The following is a 15,243-nucleotide window of genomic DNA, read 5'->3' on the forward strand; positions in this document are numbered from 1 at the left end:
AAGAGAGCCCTAAAGGAAATGCATCTTGCGCACCTGCAACTGTTTTATTGTTTCACCTCCTTTGCCGATGACTAGACCCACTTTGGATGCCGGGATCAAAATCTCCTGAATGGTACTGTTGCCATCAACATCGTTGTGAAAACCAGGTCCGTTCCGACAGCGATCTACAATCTGCCCCAGTAGCCGCTTTGCTTGTCTTTGGAAAAGAATCGAGGGAAACAACCATTAGACAACATTGCTCCACGTGACCAAGAGACCAGGAACCATCGGAATGGAGAGCGATCGGGGAGAGGAGAAGTGGAAAGATGGAGGAAACCATAGTCAGCACAATGTTTGCCTTTTTTTTTTTTTTTTTTTTTTTTAAACTCTTTGATGTCTATCTTCCCCTATCGTGATTATTTATAAGCAGTTTGATTTTTGAAGGGGAAGAGGAAAGGAAGAGCAGCAGCATGCTCTGACCTCTTAGGAAGTTAATAGTTGAACTACACCATCTGGGGTGCTTATTTCAAATGAAGATGCTCCAGGTTTTAACTTTTCTAACACATATACAATAATAAAACTCAAGCTCTGTTCTCCTTCTCGATCAAGACAAAGACACACACTGCTCTGATACTACCACAGGCCATGGATTAACCATCCTCTGATCAGTCACAGGCAACTGCTTTGCTCTTCTCTACCTGCTCTTACCAGCAGCACCAGAACACTGTCCTAACACAGCCTCTGCTCCAAGCAGTAGGTGCTGAAGCTACACCACGAAGCGAGGCAGGGATACTGCAGCAGCCACCAGTGAAAGAATGGGTTCTTCTACTCCTGGTGAGAAGAGACACACAAAGAAGCATTTGGGAGATTAAAGATCCCTTCTCTAACATCTTTAGCATGTCAGAGGTAACTGACAGGGTTTCCCTTCATCTTGAAGACTCCTATACCAGCACATCCCATTCCTGCCCTTGTCCCACAACCCTTCTGAAAGCAGAAGAAATTCACTGGTTTCCTGTACAGCCTAATGCAGCAGCTTCCCCTCTCTGCACTTCACACCAAGCCACATCAGGCACCCTAAGGACGACTGACTTCTCTCTGGAGATTTGAAGAACAGTACAAAGTCATCCCTTCAAGCAGACATTGCCCCAAGGCAGCTCAGGAGGGGGTGCTCTGAGGCTGCACTCAGAGCACAGCACTGCTTGCCCTTGACTTTCTCACAACAAAAAGGAAAAGGTGGAATTTCTGGAAGCCCGTTTCAAATATTCTGGAAAAGTCTTAGGAGGTTTTATTCATCTGCCTTCATATCTTGTGCAAAGTTCTTTTAGTGACAATATAGAGATCACAACAGTTAATACACAATGTACTTCAGATGAGAAGGGGTTACTTGGAAATTAACCCCCTTAGTTTGTCACTGGATATAACTAATGAAAACATTCCTCACAAAACCCTTCTGAGAGAAGTCTGAAACCTAGAATGGTTTCCTTACTTCATTTTCTTTTTCTGCAAGTAACCTGAAAAAAACAGTTCAAACAACCAATTTGACAAGAATTTTACCAGAAAAGTAAATTAAATTTCACTTAATCTCATGTCCATGTTCTGTTTCACAAATTTAATAGTCTTCACTTTTAAAATTCTCATATTTTCTTTAAAGATGGCCTTGGACACAAGTACATTTAACTGCTTATTTCAGAACCATGAAGTCTTAACTACACCTCGTCCCCATTTTCCCCCAACTGCATCTCATGAAGCATCTCAGCTTTTTACTGTTTTGCTCCTGTTCTTAAATATCCTTTGCTAAAAGGGGAAAACCACTTCAATATCAGCAAGAATACACTGCCTGCCCTATAATATGAGTTTGCCAATTACATTTATTCTGGCTCACTGCTTGCAGTATTATGGTAGAATAAGGAGATTTAAGTGCCCTTAGATCTCTTTAGGAATGGAAGAATGATGAGTGTCTTCTCTTTAGAGAGACAGTCTTTGCACCAATGTATTTTCAAACGCAACTTAAAGATTTCCAGATGGATTTTAAAAAACCCACCTACCCAAAGGCTGGGGAGAGAAAGAGCAGCTCCATATGTTAAGTGTGTTCCTGTAAGCCTGAGGATCCTGGATCCAGTTCCAGCAGGAGGTCCTCAACTGGTTTGTGAGAGTCTCAAACTCAGCTCCTGGGAAGGGGGAGGGAGGAAACACTGTCCCTAAAGTTTCTATAGGTCTAAAGATAGAAATCCCTGCTGGCTGGCCACGTGTCTCTACCATGCAAGGAGCAGAATCAAGACTTGGGTTCAGTCCTTTGCTTCTGGTTGGCAGCAATGCAGAGACAAGCACCCAGTGGGCCTCATGCTGCTCTGCAACAACACCAACACCTCCAGGGTATGCTGGAGTGGCACCCACAGGCTCTAGAGGCCTCATGCAGCCCTTCTTCAGCTGGAAGGATGCTCATCTCAACAGGAGTGGGGAAGAGAAGGGGAGAAGAGAAGTGCCCTTCAAGAGCTTAGCTCAGTCTCCTGGAAAGCTGCAGTTACAGAACTGCATCCTAGGTGCCCTAAGAGCAACCTCACCCTGCGGAGGGGAATTCCAAGGAAATTTCTGCAGAGGATTCAAACTGCAAGTGGAAAAAAAAAAGCCTTTGAGGTGCACAGTTTAAAGCATCAGACCAAGAGGTTCTATGCTCCAGAGACCCTCAAGTTTCTCTAGGCCAACATTTGCTGGTGTAGCTAATAACCAAGTAGCACCACTGACAGAGCACAGCATTAGGGAGAAGAGAAAGAAAGAAAGAGGAGAGAAATGAAATCAGAACTCACTCAATGCTCTCTGGTGTCCCAGTGAGTACACAGGGCCTCTCGGGCATCCCACCACTGTCTGCAAAGGAAACAAGGAGAAAACTTGTGATACATGGAATTAAAAATGTGGCAGCTATTTCAGTGACAATGAAGACCCAAAGGAAGCACCACCCACCTGCACACACAGCATGCTAAAGAATTCAAAGGCATCCGGGATGAACATATTTTAAATGATTTACTGGATGTCTGCATTCTTTTAAAGCTTTCCCCACCAATTAAAGGGAGGGGTGAAAACTCAGATAACACTGATCAACAGTTCCCTGTACAGCACTGCAGCACAGTCTTTCCCAAAGCAAACTGGCACCAAATGATCCCATTTGGACAAATTGTCTCATTTCTGTGATGCCAAGCAAGCTGTATGGAGAGCTGCTACCAACCCTCCTCAAATGCCTTCTGCCAGGAGCTGGAGCTGACCAGACCAGTCAGAGGCAAACCACAGAGCTGAGCAAAATAACAAAACTCAACAACTTCAGCTCTAAGCACAACATGGATTGTTCATTTGCTCTGCAACCATCTGCTGGTTAAAGCCAGCTCCCTCCCTCACTGTTCCATTCCCCAAACCACCTGACAAACCTGTTTTCTACCCTGCTTGGGAGGTGTGTCCCACAGCTCTCCCTGGCTGGCTGTATCCATGTCAATGGTGATAAAACACTGTGAGCATGAGAAGTGTGTGATCTAATGGATACAACACCCTTTGACATGAAAACCTCTTCACCCACCACACAAAGAGGGGCTTACCTGGAGCAATTTGAATTTTGCAGCCAGACTCTATCTGAATCCGTGAGATCTGCTCTCCTCCCCTGCCGATTACTGAAATGAGTTCAACAAGCATCAGAACAAACTGTTTTTCCTGGAAAGTGCAGAGCACCTTCCCCCTTTTACACCACTGCAGCTGTCTATAAAGGAACAGTTTGACTCCAGGATTGCAGAAGAGGCATCCACAGCATGACCACATTTATCATAGCAGAAAAACATTAAAATACTGCTGAATGTTATTCTAATTGTTTGGAAAAACAAAACAAAAAGGCCTGTCTTGCACAGGAATGGAAAGAAATAAATATGAAAGAAATAAGGCACTAGTCTGGGTGATGCTAGGAGAGTAATTTAAGTAATTCTTGTTCAGCCTGAACCAATAAGCCAGTTATTTGGGGTACTAAAAAAAGCAAAGACTTGTTTCTTTCTAATTCTTTTTTACTGCCATTTTTGAATGGACATACTATCTGGCTGTCTTCACCCAGAGAGATTCACATCCTGAAATGCTCTATCAACCTCCAGGGAACACAAATATCCATCTCCCTTAACTCTGAGTTGACACATTGCTGTTTCACAATCAGACACCCAGAGCACAGACTGTGCCAATCACCAATCCTACCCTTCCCAGACTGCAAAAAAGCAGCAAAGCTCTCAAGTCAACCAGGTATTCCTGGCTCAGGATGCTCCCAAAGAAGCACCTCAGCTGTGGGGCTGCATCCCCCCATATCTGTCTAGCCCTGAACCAGGGTGAGACACTTTAAGCTCCCCTTTCCCAGGGCCAACATCCTCCACGTGCAGCACCAGGAGTGGTAAATGAAGAGATCTGGCAGGAGAGGAGGGAGCTTTTCCTTTGCAGGAATTTGAGTTACAGTCTTGGAGTGTCTTTAGAGTCGGGACAAAACTTGGCGCGCTATGGGGTAATTACCACGGGCTGTTATTTTCCTCTTTACTTGCCATATATCAAATTGGAAGGGGATACACAGAGAGCCAGCAGTGGAAGAGTCTATGCAATCACTGCAGTAACACATCAGCAGGAGGTGCCATTGAAAGCCAGAGTAATGATCATTAAGAGGAAGAGAGAAATTAGGATCAAGCTTGAAAGAGAACAGTATCAGGAATGCAAATCTAGGAAAAACTCTCATCTGGTTGTGTTTCCCTGCAGCAAATGTGTGAGAAATTTAAAATTCTATTTAACTTGCCATTAGTCAACTCATATTTTAACATTTAAATGTTGTTTTCCTTCCTCAACTCTCACAGTTTTGCATACTCAAAGTAAAATGTTGCAATGAAGGGAAATAAATTTGCTTTTGACTTGTTTATGTACTATGCTAATGGGAATTTAAAAGAGAAAAATCACTAAAATGCCCAATAATATCTACCAAACATTCTTGTTCTTATTACTGGGACACCAAGGTTTTCCATGAAGTTTGCATCTGGACTTAAAACACAAATCCCCTGTTCCCCATGAAGACAGCATTAAACAAGGCTCATCCAAAGCACAAAACCTTGTGTCAGAATCAACAGCATTCCTGCACAGGAAGCACATCAAGAAGCATCAAAAGCATCCAAGGTACTTACTAAATCCAACCATTTTATCAGGCACTTTGAACTCTTCTGTTATTACAGCCCTAAAAAAAAAAAAAAACCCAAAAAAAGGAAGAAAACTCCATCAAAGTCATTACAAGGAACAATTTGGAAGAGCAATTTGGAAGAAACTACAACCCTGCCATGGAGCCAGGGCTCAACACAGGGATTCTGCACACACAAGGAAAAGCACATCACTGTCAAAACCATTTGTTTTGGAAGGGATCTCTCATGGTCACACAATTTCCTCCCATGCTGGATCCATTTCCAGTCTGTCTCTAGTATCTTGAATGGAGCTGATGGAAGAAGCTCTTTTGGTCATTCTTGCTCCAGACAGATTTAATTTAAAAAGTGTAAAGAATCCTTATCATTGAAACTTATCATTAAGCCTGGACCTTCCAAGCAGCAGTGTCTGCCCAGTGCTTCTGGATATTCTCTTCCCAGGAGACACCAAGCAAAGCCAGTCCTGACATGAAATCCCCTTCTGATATTCATAGGTTTGGTGTTTTGGGACTTTTTGTTCACCTGCTTGTCCTTATAATTTTTTTCCTTGGAATTAATAAAAATTGTCTTCAATTATCCTCTGAATTCTTATTATCTCAAGACTTCCATACCTTCTGCTCTTTGGACATTTTCAATGTATTTGCTTCAAAACAAATAATTCAAAGCAGTTTCCTAAGACCTGACTATAGTCAAGTAGAAATGAATTAAAACCTGGATTGGTTTTTTCTTTAGCTGTTTTTGTCTTGCAGGAAGCACAACACTATGAATATGGAATTTGCAAATATGCATTATATACAATTTGTTGAACAATCTCAAAAGCAATAAAACACCTGCACAGTAAATTCAATGCAGGTTTTGTGGGGATGTATATTAAAATCTTCCCATTTTTTAGCTTTAGATCAGTTAGGAAAGGTGTAAAATACACACCAGACTTGATTAGCTAAGTTGCAAATAAAGTACTAACACTGTCTATCCCTTTCTATGATGCCCCAGTAGGAAATTAGCTTTAACTTAACCATTAAAAATTTAAGGTTCTACAGCCCTCATGCACATTGTCTGTCCCTTCTGCTGAGGCCCCAGACAGCTGGTTAGGATGGAAATGCACTACTATTCACCTTCAGGCTAATCCAGCTTTAGAAATGTTCTTCCCTTCAAAACAACACAGAAAACTCCTCAAGAGCAGGATTTGAGAAAAACTGAGACTTTTACATTTTTATTGGATGCTGAGACATGCTGGATGACAACTCATTCTTGCTTCATCAAACCATCTTTGACAAAGGAGTCATCCCAGGTCATATTACACCAAAAAAACCCCTAAATAATAACAACAAGAACAGTAATGTTTGATATTTCCACCTTTTGCCAAAATGTCAGACTTTTTTTCACTTTTTCTTTCCTGCCCCCTTCCAGGGCAGGGGAAGGGAAAGAAGTGAGAATTTATTTTTTTTTTCAGTCCTGCAGATTTGCAGAGACCAAATCCAAGTTTCACATCAACTCCTTTTTTTTTTTTTTTTTTTCCCATCAGAACAAACAACCCAGGCTGGAGAAAACCCAAGCTGACAGTTTTTCCACATTCTCAACCTCTGACTTCCTAACACTACTACAGATGGTGGATCAATAAACAATTAGAATTGATCAATAAATAATAAAACATAACCCACTGCTTACCTTTGATGTACCAGGGCCCCTAACTGGTTACCTACTGTGGCAGAGAGAGAAAAAAGGGAAAAAAATCAAAGCATTAGCACGGATAAACTAACTTCATCCCTATAGAAAAAGAGTTCTTACCGTTTCATCAAAAAAGAAAGAAAAGCAAAACAGTAATTTAGGTTCAGTGGCTGAAATGAATGCGTTATGTGGTACAAAACAGGAGGGGATTTCTTGATCAACACACACCATAGCCCAGTGTCCAGCTGAACACAGGATAGGGAATTGATCTGCATCTCCCCATGCTGAGAGTCATGGGAGAAAATCCTGCCTGCCCAAATCCAAATCCCTGTAACTAACCTCCCCTCTTCCCAAATTAAGCCCAACGTAGTAAAAAAAGAGAAAAAAGGGGGGAGGGAGGAAGAGAATGTGAAGGAGATCAGTGTGTATTAAAAAACAAGAATAAAAGGCAAGCAGCCTCAGAGATTCCCTCAGTCCATCAGGCAGCAGTGGCACATACTTCTCTCTGTGTCTCTGATCTGTGCTCCATGGAGCCCACGGAGACCTGTTAAAGGAATAGGGCTGTTAAGTAACCTCGTGGCACCCAAACACTGTTTCAACTCAGCAAAACACATGTTCTTGAACACATTCCAGGCATTTCTGCCACTTTAGCTGGTGGTCTATCTATGATTAGCAATTATCTCCCTACTGACAACCCCGAGACAGACTTCTCCCCCCAGCCCAAACAGATTAGATCTGTCTTCCAAATGTTAATAGGGAAAATATCATTAGACCAACTCATGCAAAGTGGGAACACCAGCCCTGCTGAGCTTCCTACTGGACTTTGCCTGCAGCAAACCAGCTAAAAACCAGACCATTTGGTGCTAACAACCAGTTGAAAGATTATATTGCATGCCTTGAGGGCACAGAACAAAACAAATGAAACTGGCTAACATGTGAGCTGTGATAATAAAGATGCTGTTTCAAACTACCTTGCAGCAAGCTGCACATTCTTTGACCTGAAATAAATTGGCAATCAGCTGGCAGGGATAGAAAGTGGATGCATCCCACACTCTGTAAATCTGGTAGAAAAATGCATCAAGTTTGTGGCCAAACACTTTACTCAAAGAAAATAGACAAAGAGAGTCAATTTCTTCTGCGTGTCAATACCTCCGTGATAGTTCAGGACCAAAATATCGACAGTGTTTCTATTTTATTACTCTCCCCAGCTCAGCAATAAGACAACTGCTGTGTTAATTGACTCCCTTAGATTTGTCTTTGCATATTCTCACCCTGAATATGAAAAGCTCTAATTTGATAACTATGAATATTGCAGTTGAAAAAGGTGGGTGATGTAATGGGGTATATTTGCTCTGGCTGATAAGCTTCTACCACAGAGCTGAGCAAATACAACTAAACTCAGAATCTTGCTCTGAACTGCACTCAGAATATTTCAACTCCACACAGTAGGTCTGGTGGATTGGTGTAGTGTGGGGTTGCCACTCATTATCAAGATGGCAGGAAGAGTGGTTTTAACTCTGTAAAAGTTGTATTTAAAACTCCACATTTCAATTCACCAGAACAGCTCTCTTAGCAATCTGCTCAGCTGCAGCTGCTGCCCACAAATTATGAGCCAGAGACACATCCTCACTGCCCAAGTTCATGCAAGGAAGGGAAGAGTCTTCATTTTGTAACACAATCCTACACTTGAAAAAGACAACTTCTGAGGAGAAACCTGTAAGAGCACAGGAAGTTAAATCAATCAGGGAATTAAAGCTTGAGATGTAGGTACCAATGTCTGTCCAACCCATTCTGAGCACTACCCAACACAGTAAACCACTCACCCCCACTGGGAGAGATCTGCCTTAATGCATGTGTCTTATACAAATTAGTATGGAAAAATTCTGCCACAATAACTTATGTGAGAGACCATTCCTTCCACAGTTCACAGATAACTTCTCAAAAAGCTGAGATTGAATGCGAATGAAGAGAAATGGAAATTATTTACTCCAAGTCAGTAATGATTTCTCTCTGGTTTTGGAGGGGAGGGGGGAAATGATGTGGCTCCCAGTTCCATCAACCTAAAGGTTCATTCCTGTTCCAACAAGCCCATTTTTCTCTTAAAAATAGGGGCTAATAGAGAGGCAGGGCTGGGGCAGCCTCAATACTGAGAGCTGATGCACCATTCCACTGCCTCCCTTCACACCAAGGAGGGGGCTGAACTCTGACAAGCCACATACACATTTCCCCCTTTTACATCTATTCAGTACAATTTAACTGTAACTGCAGTCATTTTACTGCAAATAAGGAAAAATACTGAATAAAATCAGCACAATTTCCTATTAATGACACCTGCTGGTTGCTAACTCTTCATTCTGCTTTACGCTTCACCTTAACTGAATTCTACCTAACAGACACTCAAAACAAATGTGGATTTTTCTTCCACCCCATAAAACAGAGCAGTGCCTCCCACTAAATTAATGTGCATGATGGGAATATACAATCTCCTCAGGAATATCTTCATGGCTAGAATAACATCAGAGCAACACATCTCTGTGAGAGCAGTGGAACAGGGCTGCTTTTCATACTTTGAGGCAAAATGGGATCATCATAAATTTTAGAAAGCTACAAAGATAGTTATCCTAATTCTCCATCATTAAATATTGATAGGTTTTTCTTAGATTAAATAGTCAAACTCTAATAATTTTTCTGTGTGACTTCACTGCAAATCTTTGGAGGTTTTTTTCCCCTCCCTTAAACTGCCTTATTTTAAAAAAATGCCCATTTGTAAAGTTACAATTTTGAAGAACAGTGGCATTTTGTGCATTAAACTAAATCTTTTGCCAAGAGAGCTGGACTTTTGCCCTGGTTCTACTGCTGCTGCAGATGTGTCAAAGAGCATCAGTACTGACTTTCATCACAGTAAGACAGGGATAAAATTCCCTTCAGCCCACTGCTATTTTCACTAAAAACACACTGGAGGAAAAGAATAAAGTACTCTGTACAGTAGGATCCTGTCACGTTTGAGCCCTTGGTTCTACTACAATCAAGTTTTATTACAGCAGAACAGGTCATCTTCATATCTGGAAGTACCACAGGAGCTTTGGGAGGAGAGAGGAGAGCAGTGGAGAGGGGAGGGGGTGTGAGGCTTCTCCAAGGTCTTTCACCTTTGTTTTCCCAGACTCAAAGGATGCCCCAGCCTTCAGCTGTAATGCTGCTGCTTAATCCTATGGATCTCACAGGACACTCCTTTAAAGCAGGGCAAACAAAGGGTAATGTTCTGTCCATCAGTCTCTCTTTGCAGCAGACTAGATCCCTGCTTCTTTTCAACAAAAGGAGGCTGCTTCTTTAAAGGTTACTTAGCATTAAACAAACTTATTAATCTGTGCTGATAATTAGAGGGACCCTTTAATTAGAATGGAGGGCAGGGGCAGCAGTTGGCCCTTTAGAGGAGGGCTGGGGTCTCTCCTCAGCAGCAGCCACCAGGTCTCTCTGCATTTCAGACTCACCTGTCCCAGTGCTCCCCTTCACTGAGAAACATTAACCCCTGCAAGTGGCCACAGAAATGCCAGCTGTAACTTCTCAGGAGCAGTACAAATAAACCTGATCTCTTCTCTGCACTACAGCTGTTTGCAGGATTACTTTCAAATTATTTCCAGAAAGAAAAAAAGCCAGTGAAAAGATAAATAATCAGTCTCAAGCTCCATCTAACACCAATGAGCCAGGTCACCAGGGTTGATCCTGCTGCTCCTCAGTTCAGATGAGGGTTACGTTAAGGGAAGTGCAAAAACCACTCACACATCCTGGTTTCCAAACTATGACAAATCTGTTTTTCCTGGAAATGCTTTAAAAGCAGCTGAATTTGTTTTGATCAATGTACTGACACCTGTCTTAAGACCACTTCCTCAGCTGGCACCAGCCAGCCACAGCAGCAGCTGTTTACAGAAGCAGATGGGAAGAATGAGATTGAGCCTGAAAGACAGACAGTTCTCCTGTCACCTTAAATACTTCCTCTGGAGAAATTCTTTCAGCAGTATTAGGAACAGTATTATTTCCCAAGAGCTGCATGGGGATAAGGATGCAGTGAGATCTGCATTCAGCTATGCATGTATACATTCAGAATGCAGTATATAGGGGGAAATTTCCCACCAGATTTGTTTCCAACCCATCCAGAGCAGCAGAATGTATCCATATCCACTATAAAATGCCCTGTAACATTTCTGGAGCATGTGTAACAACATAATCACTTCTTGACAACATCTTCAAACTGCAGTTCACAGACAAGCAGAAAACAGAGAAAAGTGTGGGCATGCAATCCCAACACCCTTTGTTTGCAGCTAACAGAGAACTAAAAAATCATCCAAATAGGAAGTGCTCTCCTACTTTAAGTGTCCTATTAAAAGCAACTTCCATCTTCCAGGTGTTTTAAAACTAAAGCTGCATTATAGACAATTAATTACATGGCAGCAAGAGCAGGTAACCCAAGACTAAGATATGGATCACAGCACAAAGAGATAAAGAGCAGGAAGCACCCAGAGGTTCAGGAGTTGATTTGCCAGGCTGCAGGTAAAGGACAGCACAGGAGAATCCCACATGTAGAGGGGAACTCATCACACAGCTGCACCTCAGTACACTAATACCATCAGAAATAAAAACCAACATGACCCAAGCTGAAAGAAGTGCTACAACCCATACCCCTACCCTAACAATTCCTGCTTCTTTGTCACATTTCAGCCCTTTAAAACATTACTTCTATCATTTTTCTTCTCCTCAAAGATGCCACAGACCAGATTTTTGGGATTATATACAGATGTATATGAACAATCCAAGGACAAATACAGCATTGGAGCTGCTTTAAACAGTTCCAGACAAGGTCCAGTTCTGAGGAGAACTGCTGATCCAGGAGTCAGGAACAGCCACTCTGGGTGGCTCTCCCAGGAACAACACCCACTCCATGGAGTTATCCACACAGCACAAGAAATCAGCAGTAATGCACTTTTATAACCCAGACTGCTACTGTATTGACATGGTCTGTGTCAACACAAACAAGGCTCACCAAGTTCTAGGGCTCGTCAGAACGAGTTTAAGTACAAAGTCCAACCTGTCACTGAAGCACTATGACCACTGCACGTGTTACAAGTTCCTAAAACCCATTTTGTCAAGAGGTCAGATCATGAGCACAGGCTGATGAATCAATGAAAAACACAAGCAGAGCAAATGTTGTCAATGACTGGTTCCCAGAAAGCTATTTTTATTCCTTTTCACACACAGCCACGTCCCTAAGCTACTCAGACCAAGCTCAGAGCTGTTCAGCATTCCCCAACACTGCCCAGCCTGTGACAGCCCAGCAGAAACCAGCACACACCAGCAATGCCAGACCTCTGGCTTCTCAACAGAAGGATGGGGGCTCACCCAGATAAATCCATTCTCTCCTGAAACCCCAAACCAAAGGAACAGCAGCAACCTGTTGCTCAAATAGAGCCAAGAGTAGAGAACAGAAGTGGGTGGTGGCATGTGTTCAGAAAACAGTAATGTTAGCAAGCCAGAGGCTCTACATGAAAGAAACTTTTCCCCATGCTCCAGCATGTTTTTTTCACACTGAGGAGCAGACGTGCAGTTATTTTCAGCCTTTGTATCAGACAGAAAAAAATTATTTTCAAAATGAAGTGCTAGGCTGCAGCTTGGCTTATCTCCTCAGTACTCCTGAACATATCCATGGGGGAGAGAATCACCCTGCAGGGCTAGTGTGTCAGGAAATATAGCAGAGAAAACAGAAAAAAGGAAGACATAGCCATGCTTTTTATTTCTTCACAAGAAAAGGTGAGCTCTTTGCATCTATACAGCAGCAGATAACACAGTTTAAACACTTGTAACAATACCTATCATTAGATTTATAAAACCTAAAAAAACCTCTTATTCTAATATTTTTGTTGTTCCCATCAAAGATAAGAAGCTAGTGACTTATTTTAAAATTTTAACAATTCATACAATATTATGACAGCTACCAGTTATGGTCCATGCAATAAACTATCCTTTGGCTGGGGCTAATTTTAACTTCTTCAGATATTTTAGAATTCTCAAATAATAATGGAGAAAGTTATGCTAATACAGGAGGTTTCATTCCAACTTGCACCATCTTACATAAATACCTTTTCTCCTTACAATTCATGTACAAAGCAACCAGCATTTGACAGCAACTCAGCTCCTGGGCTGTGACTATTGCCAGAGATGGAAAGGAACACATGTAATGCTGTCCCCACACATGGCCTCCTCTCAGAAAAGAGGGGCCATCAGGGAAAAACATGCACTGTGTACACCTGGTGCTCTATATGTGGGCTCCAGCACAGGCCCAATATGCAAATCCTCCTCCCTCAACTACCACAGACCAAGATTTCAATTACACAGTTTGTTTGCTAATTCCCAGAGGTCATGAACTAACAAAGAGTTGCAACACATTAATACTAATGCCTAACAATACTGGGCAGTCTAGCACAGTGCATCTTGTATAAAATGTCTAAACACAGAAAACTGCATTTTCCATCTTTCAAGCAGGCAACTGTATCCACAGATGAATTTCAGGAGCTGCATCCACAAGACTGACTAACCACAGCCAGCTTACCTCCATCATCCAGGGGCCGTTTCTGCACTCCATAACCATAGACTGATGGGTCCACAAGTGTTGTAGAATTATTCAAGTGAGGGATATCTCCAATTTTAGCAGCAATCTATAAAAAATGGGATAAAAGTGTTATCAGCACAGCTGAAGCTTCAGCCACCAGAACTAAACACTTCACACTCCCAATAAAGCATTGGCCCCAGGCCAATCTTCTCTCAGGTATTTACTATATAGGTGGATTTGTAACAAGGTGCTTCATTTGGAAAGCAAACAACTATCTGCTTGCTTTTAATATTTGCTTGATTAAGGTCATATTCACCCAGTTCCTCTTCCTGATCATAAGCAGACATTTACTCCCTGGAACATTATACTCAGGATTATTTGCTCAATGGATGGCTGACAGGCTAAATCTTGCTAAGAGGAGGGTCCAAGGTAACCCACCAACTTTGTTCTAGAGAAGCTGCCACCATCAGAGCTGTGTGGGAGGAATGTGCTTCCTCCTGCATCCCTGCAGACCCAGACACACAGAAATGCACACTCACACATCTGTGGGGGAGCAAGGGAGAGAGTGAAAACACAGCACAAGGACAGGTTTGGGAACTCCCTGTCAAAGATAACTCTTGTTTGGATCACTTTTGTTTGCTGTGTGAGGAATAAGCCAGTGAACAAACTATCAGTCCAGAACTAATTTCCATTTCCTGCAGTGGTCAGTACAGCACAAACACAACTAATGCTGCCTATGCCTCTGCTTCCAACCCTTCCAGAGTGGAAACTCCATTCCCTGCTGAGCCAGGACACAAGGAGTTTATTTACAGAAAAGAGAAGACAGTCAGGTATCACAGTAAGGGGACTAAGGTAACCAAATAAACTGAGCCACACACCTGAACATCACTAAAAACAAGTGAAAAGTTAAGCTGATCTCTATGTTTGGGCACAGCTGTACAGGTGGGTGCTGATAACACAAGCTCTTCCAGCTGCTCTCTAAGTTAACTGGTGGAAACCCACCCTAGAATCACCCAGGTGGGTGCTGCAAGCCAGTTAACACCCTCCCAGAGACAGGCAAGCTGCAGCCTCACAGCTGCCCTTGCCTACAGAAAGTATTTTGCTGTCATAAGCAAGCACAGAACAAATATAAAGTGTATGCTACAGCACTGCTGCCTTTTCCAGCAAAAAGAAAATCATTGAATCAAATCTTAACCAAGAGACTGATCTCACTCCATTATAACTGGATTTCACCAGAATAAGCAACAGGAGCAGATGAAAGAGCTTTTTACACAGATGTGTTTTCAATGACCAATATATCTAAAGATTTCTAAAACTTGTGTTTCACTGCAACAGAAAGACATCTACAACTCTGATTGTTGACACAATCTTCTGCTGCAGTGGAACAAACAACTGCCCAAGATGCAGAACCACAGGGTACTGGGAAAAAGCTATTTGAAATCATCTAGAAAGATTGAGGGCACTACTTTTAGAAAGAGAATAGGAAACATTCTGTTCAATGCCTTCCATGAAAAAGGCTCCAAGTTTGGACCATTTTCTTCTTATAGTCTATTCTGTCCTGTCTCCTTTTGGAAAGTCAGTAACTTTGTTGTGTCAGAAATATCTGAGCTGGGGAATAAAAACTTCCTCTGGGACCAGCTGCAATCCTGCAGTGAAGCTTTCATGACAAGCATTTTGTACATCAACATCTCCAATAAGTGCCCAGAAAGCAGGTTCTGAAAGCATTAACACACCTTGTCCTCTCCAGGTACTTTTTTGTTAAATGTTGTTCTGCATCAGCCCTTTGCCCTTTCCCCTCATGTTTGGGATGAAGAG

General features: G+C 42.2%; 2 protein-coding genes across 17 annotated transcripts in view; one reads left to right on the forward strand and one right to left on the reverse strand.

The window, feature by feature from the left end:
* Positions 1–15,243, forward strand: part of FNBP1 (formin binding protein 1) — a 385,839-nt gene that overhangs the window by 127,520 nt on the left and 243,076 nt on the right. The gene's annotated exons all lie outside the window — the stretch shown is intronic.
* Positions 1–15,243, reverse strand: part of FUBP3 (far upstream element binding protein 3) — a 38,101-nt gene that overhangs the window by 17,591 nt on the left and 5,267 nt on the right. For 2 of the 3 annotated variants that reach the window (XM_079324410.1, XM_079324408.1), the window contains exons 2-8: positions 13,429–13,534; positions 7,330–7,374; positions 6,831–6,864; positions 5,154–5,203; positions 3,561–3,632; positions 2,784–2,841; positions 34–196 (exon numbers count right to left, since the gene is read on the reverse strand). In XM_079324410.1, the coding sequence (XP_079180536.1) occupies positions 34–196; positions 2,784–2,841; positions 3,561–3,632; positions 5,154–5,203; positions 6,831–6,864; positions 7,330–7,374; positions 13,429–13,534 (528 nt within the window). The remainder of the gene's footprint in view (positions 1–33; positions 197–2,783; positions 2,842–3,560; positions 3,633–5,153; positions 5,204–6,830; positions 6,865–7,329; positions 7,375–13,428; positions 13,535–15,243) is intronic. The other variant, XM_079324409.1, reaches the window with a different exon arrangement.

The sequence above is a fragment of the Erithacus rubecula genome (assembly GCF_903797595.1).
Source record: "Erithacus rubecula genome assembly, chromosome: 21".
Classification (NCBI taxonomy): domain Eukaryota; kingdom Metazoa; phylum Chordata; class Aves; order Passeriformes; family Muscicapidae; genus Erithacus; species Erithacus rubecula.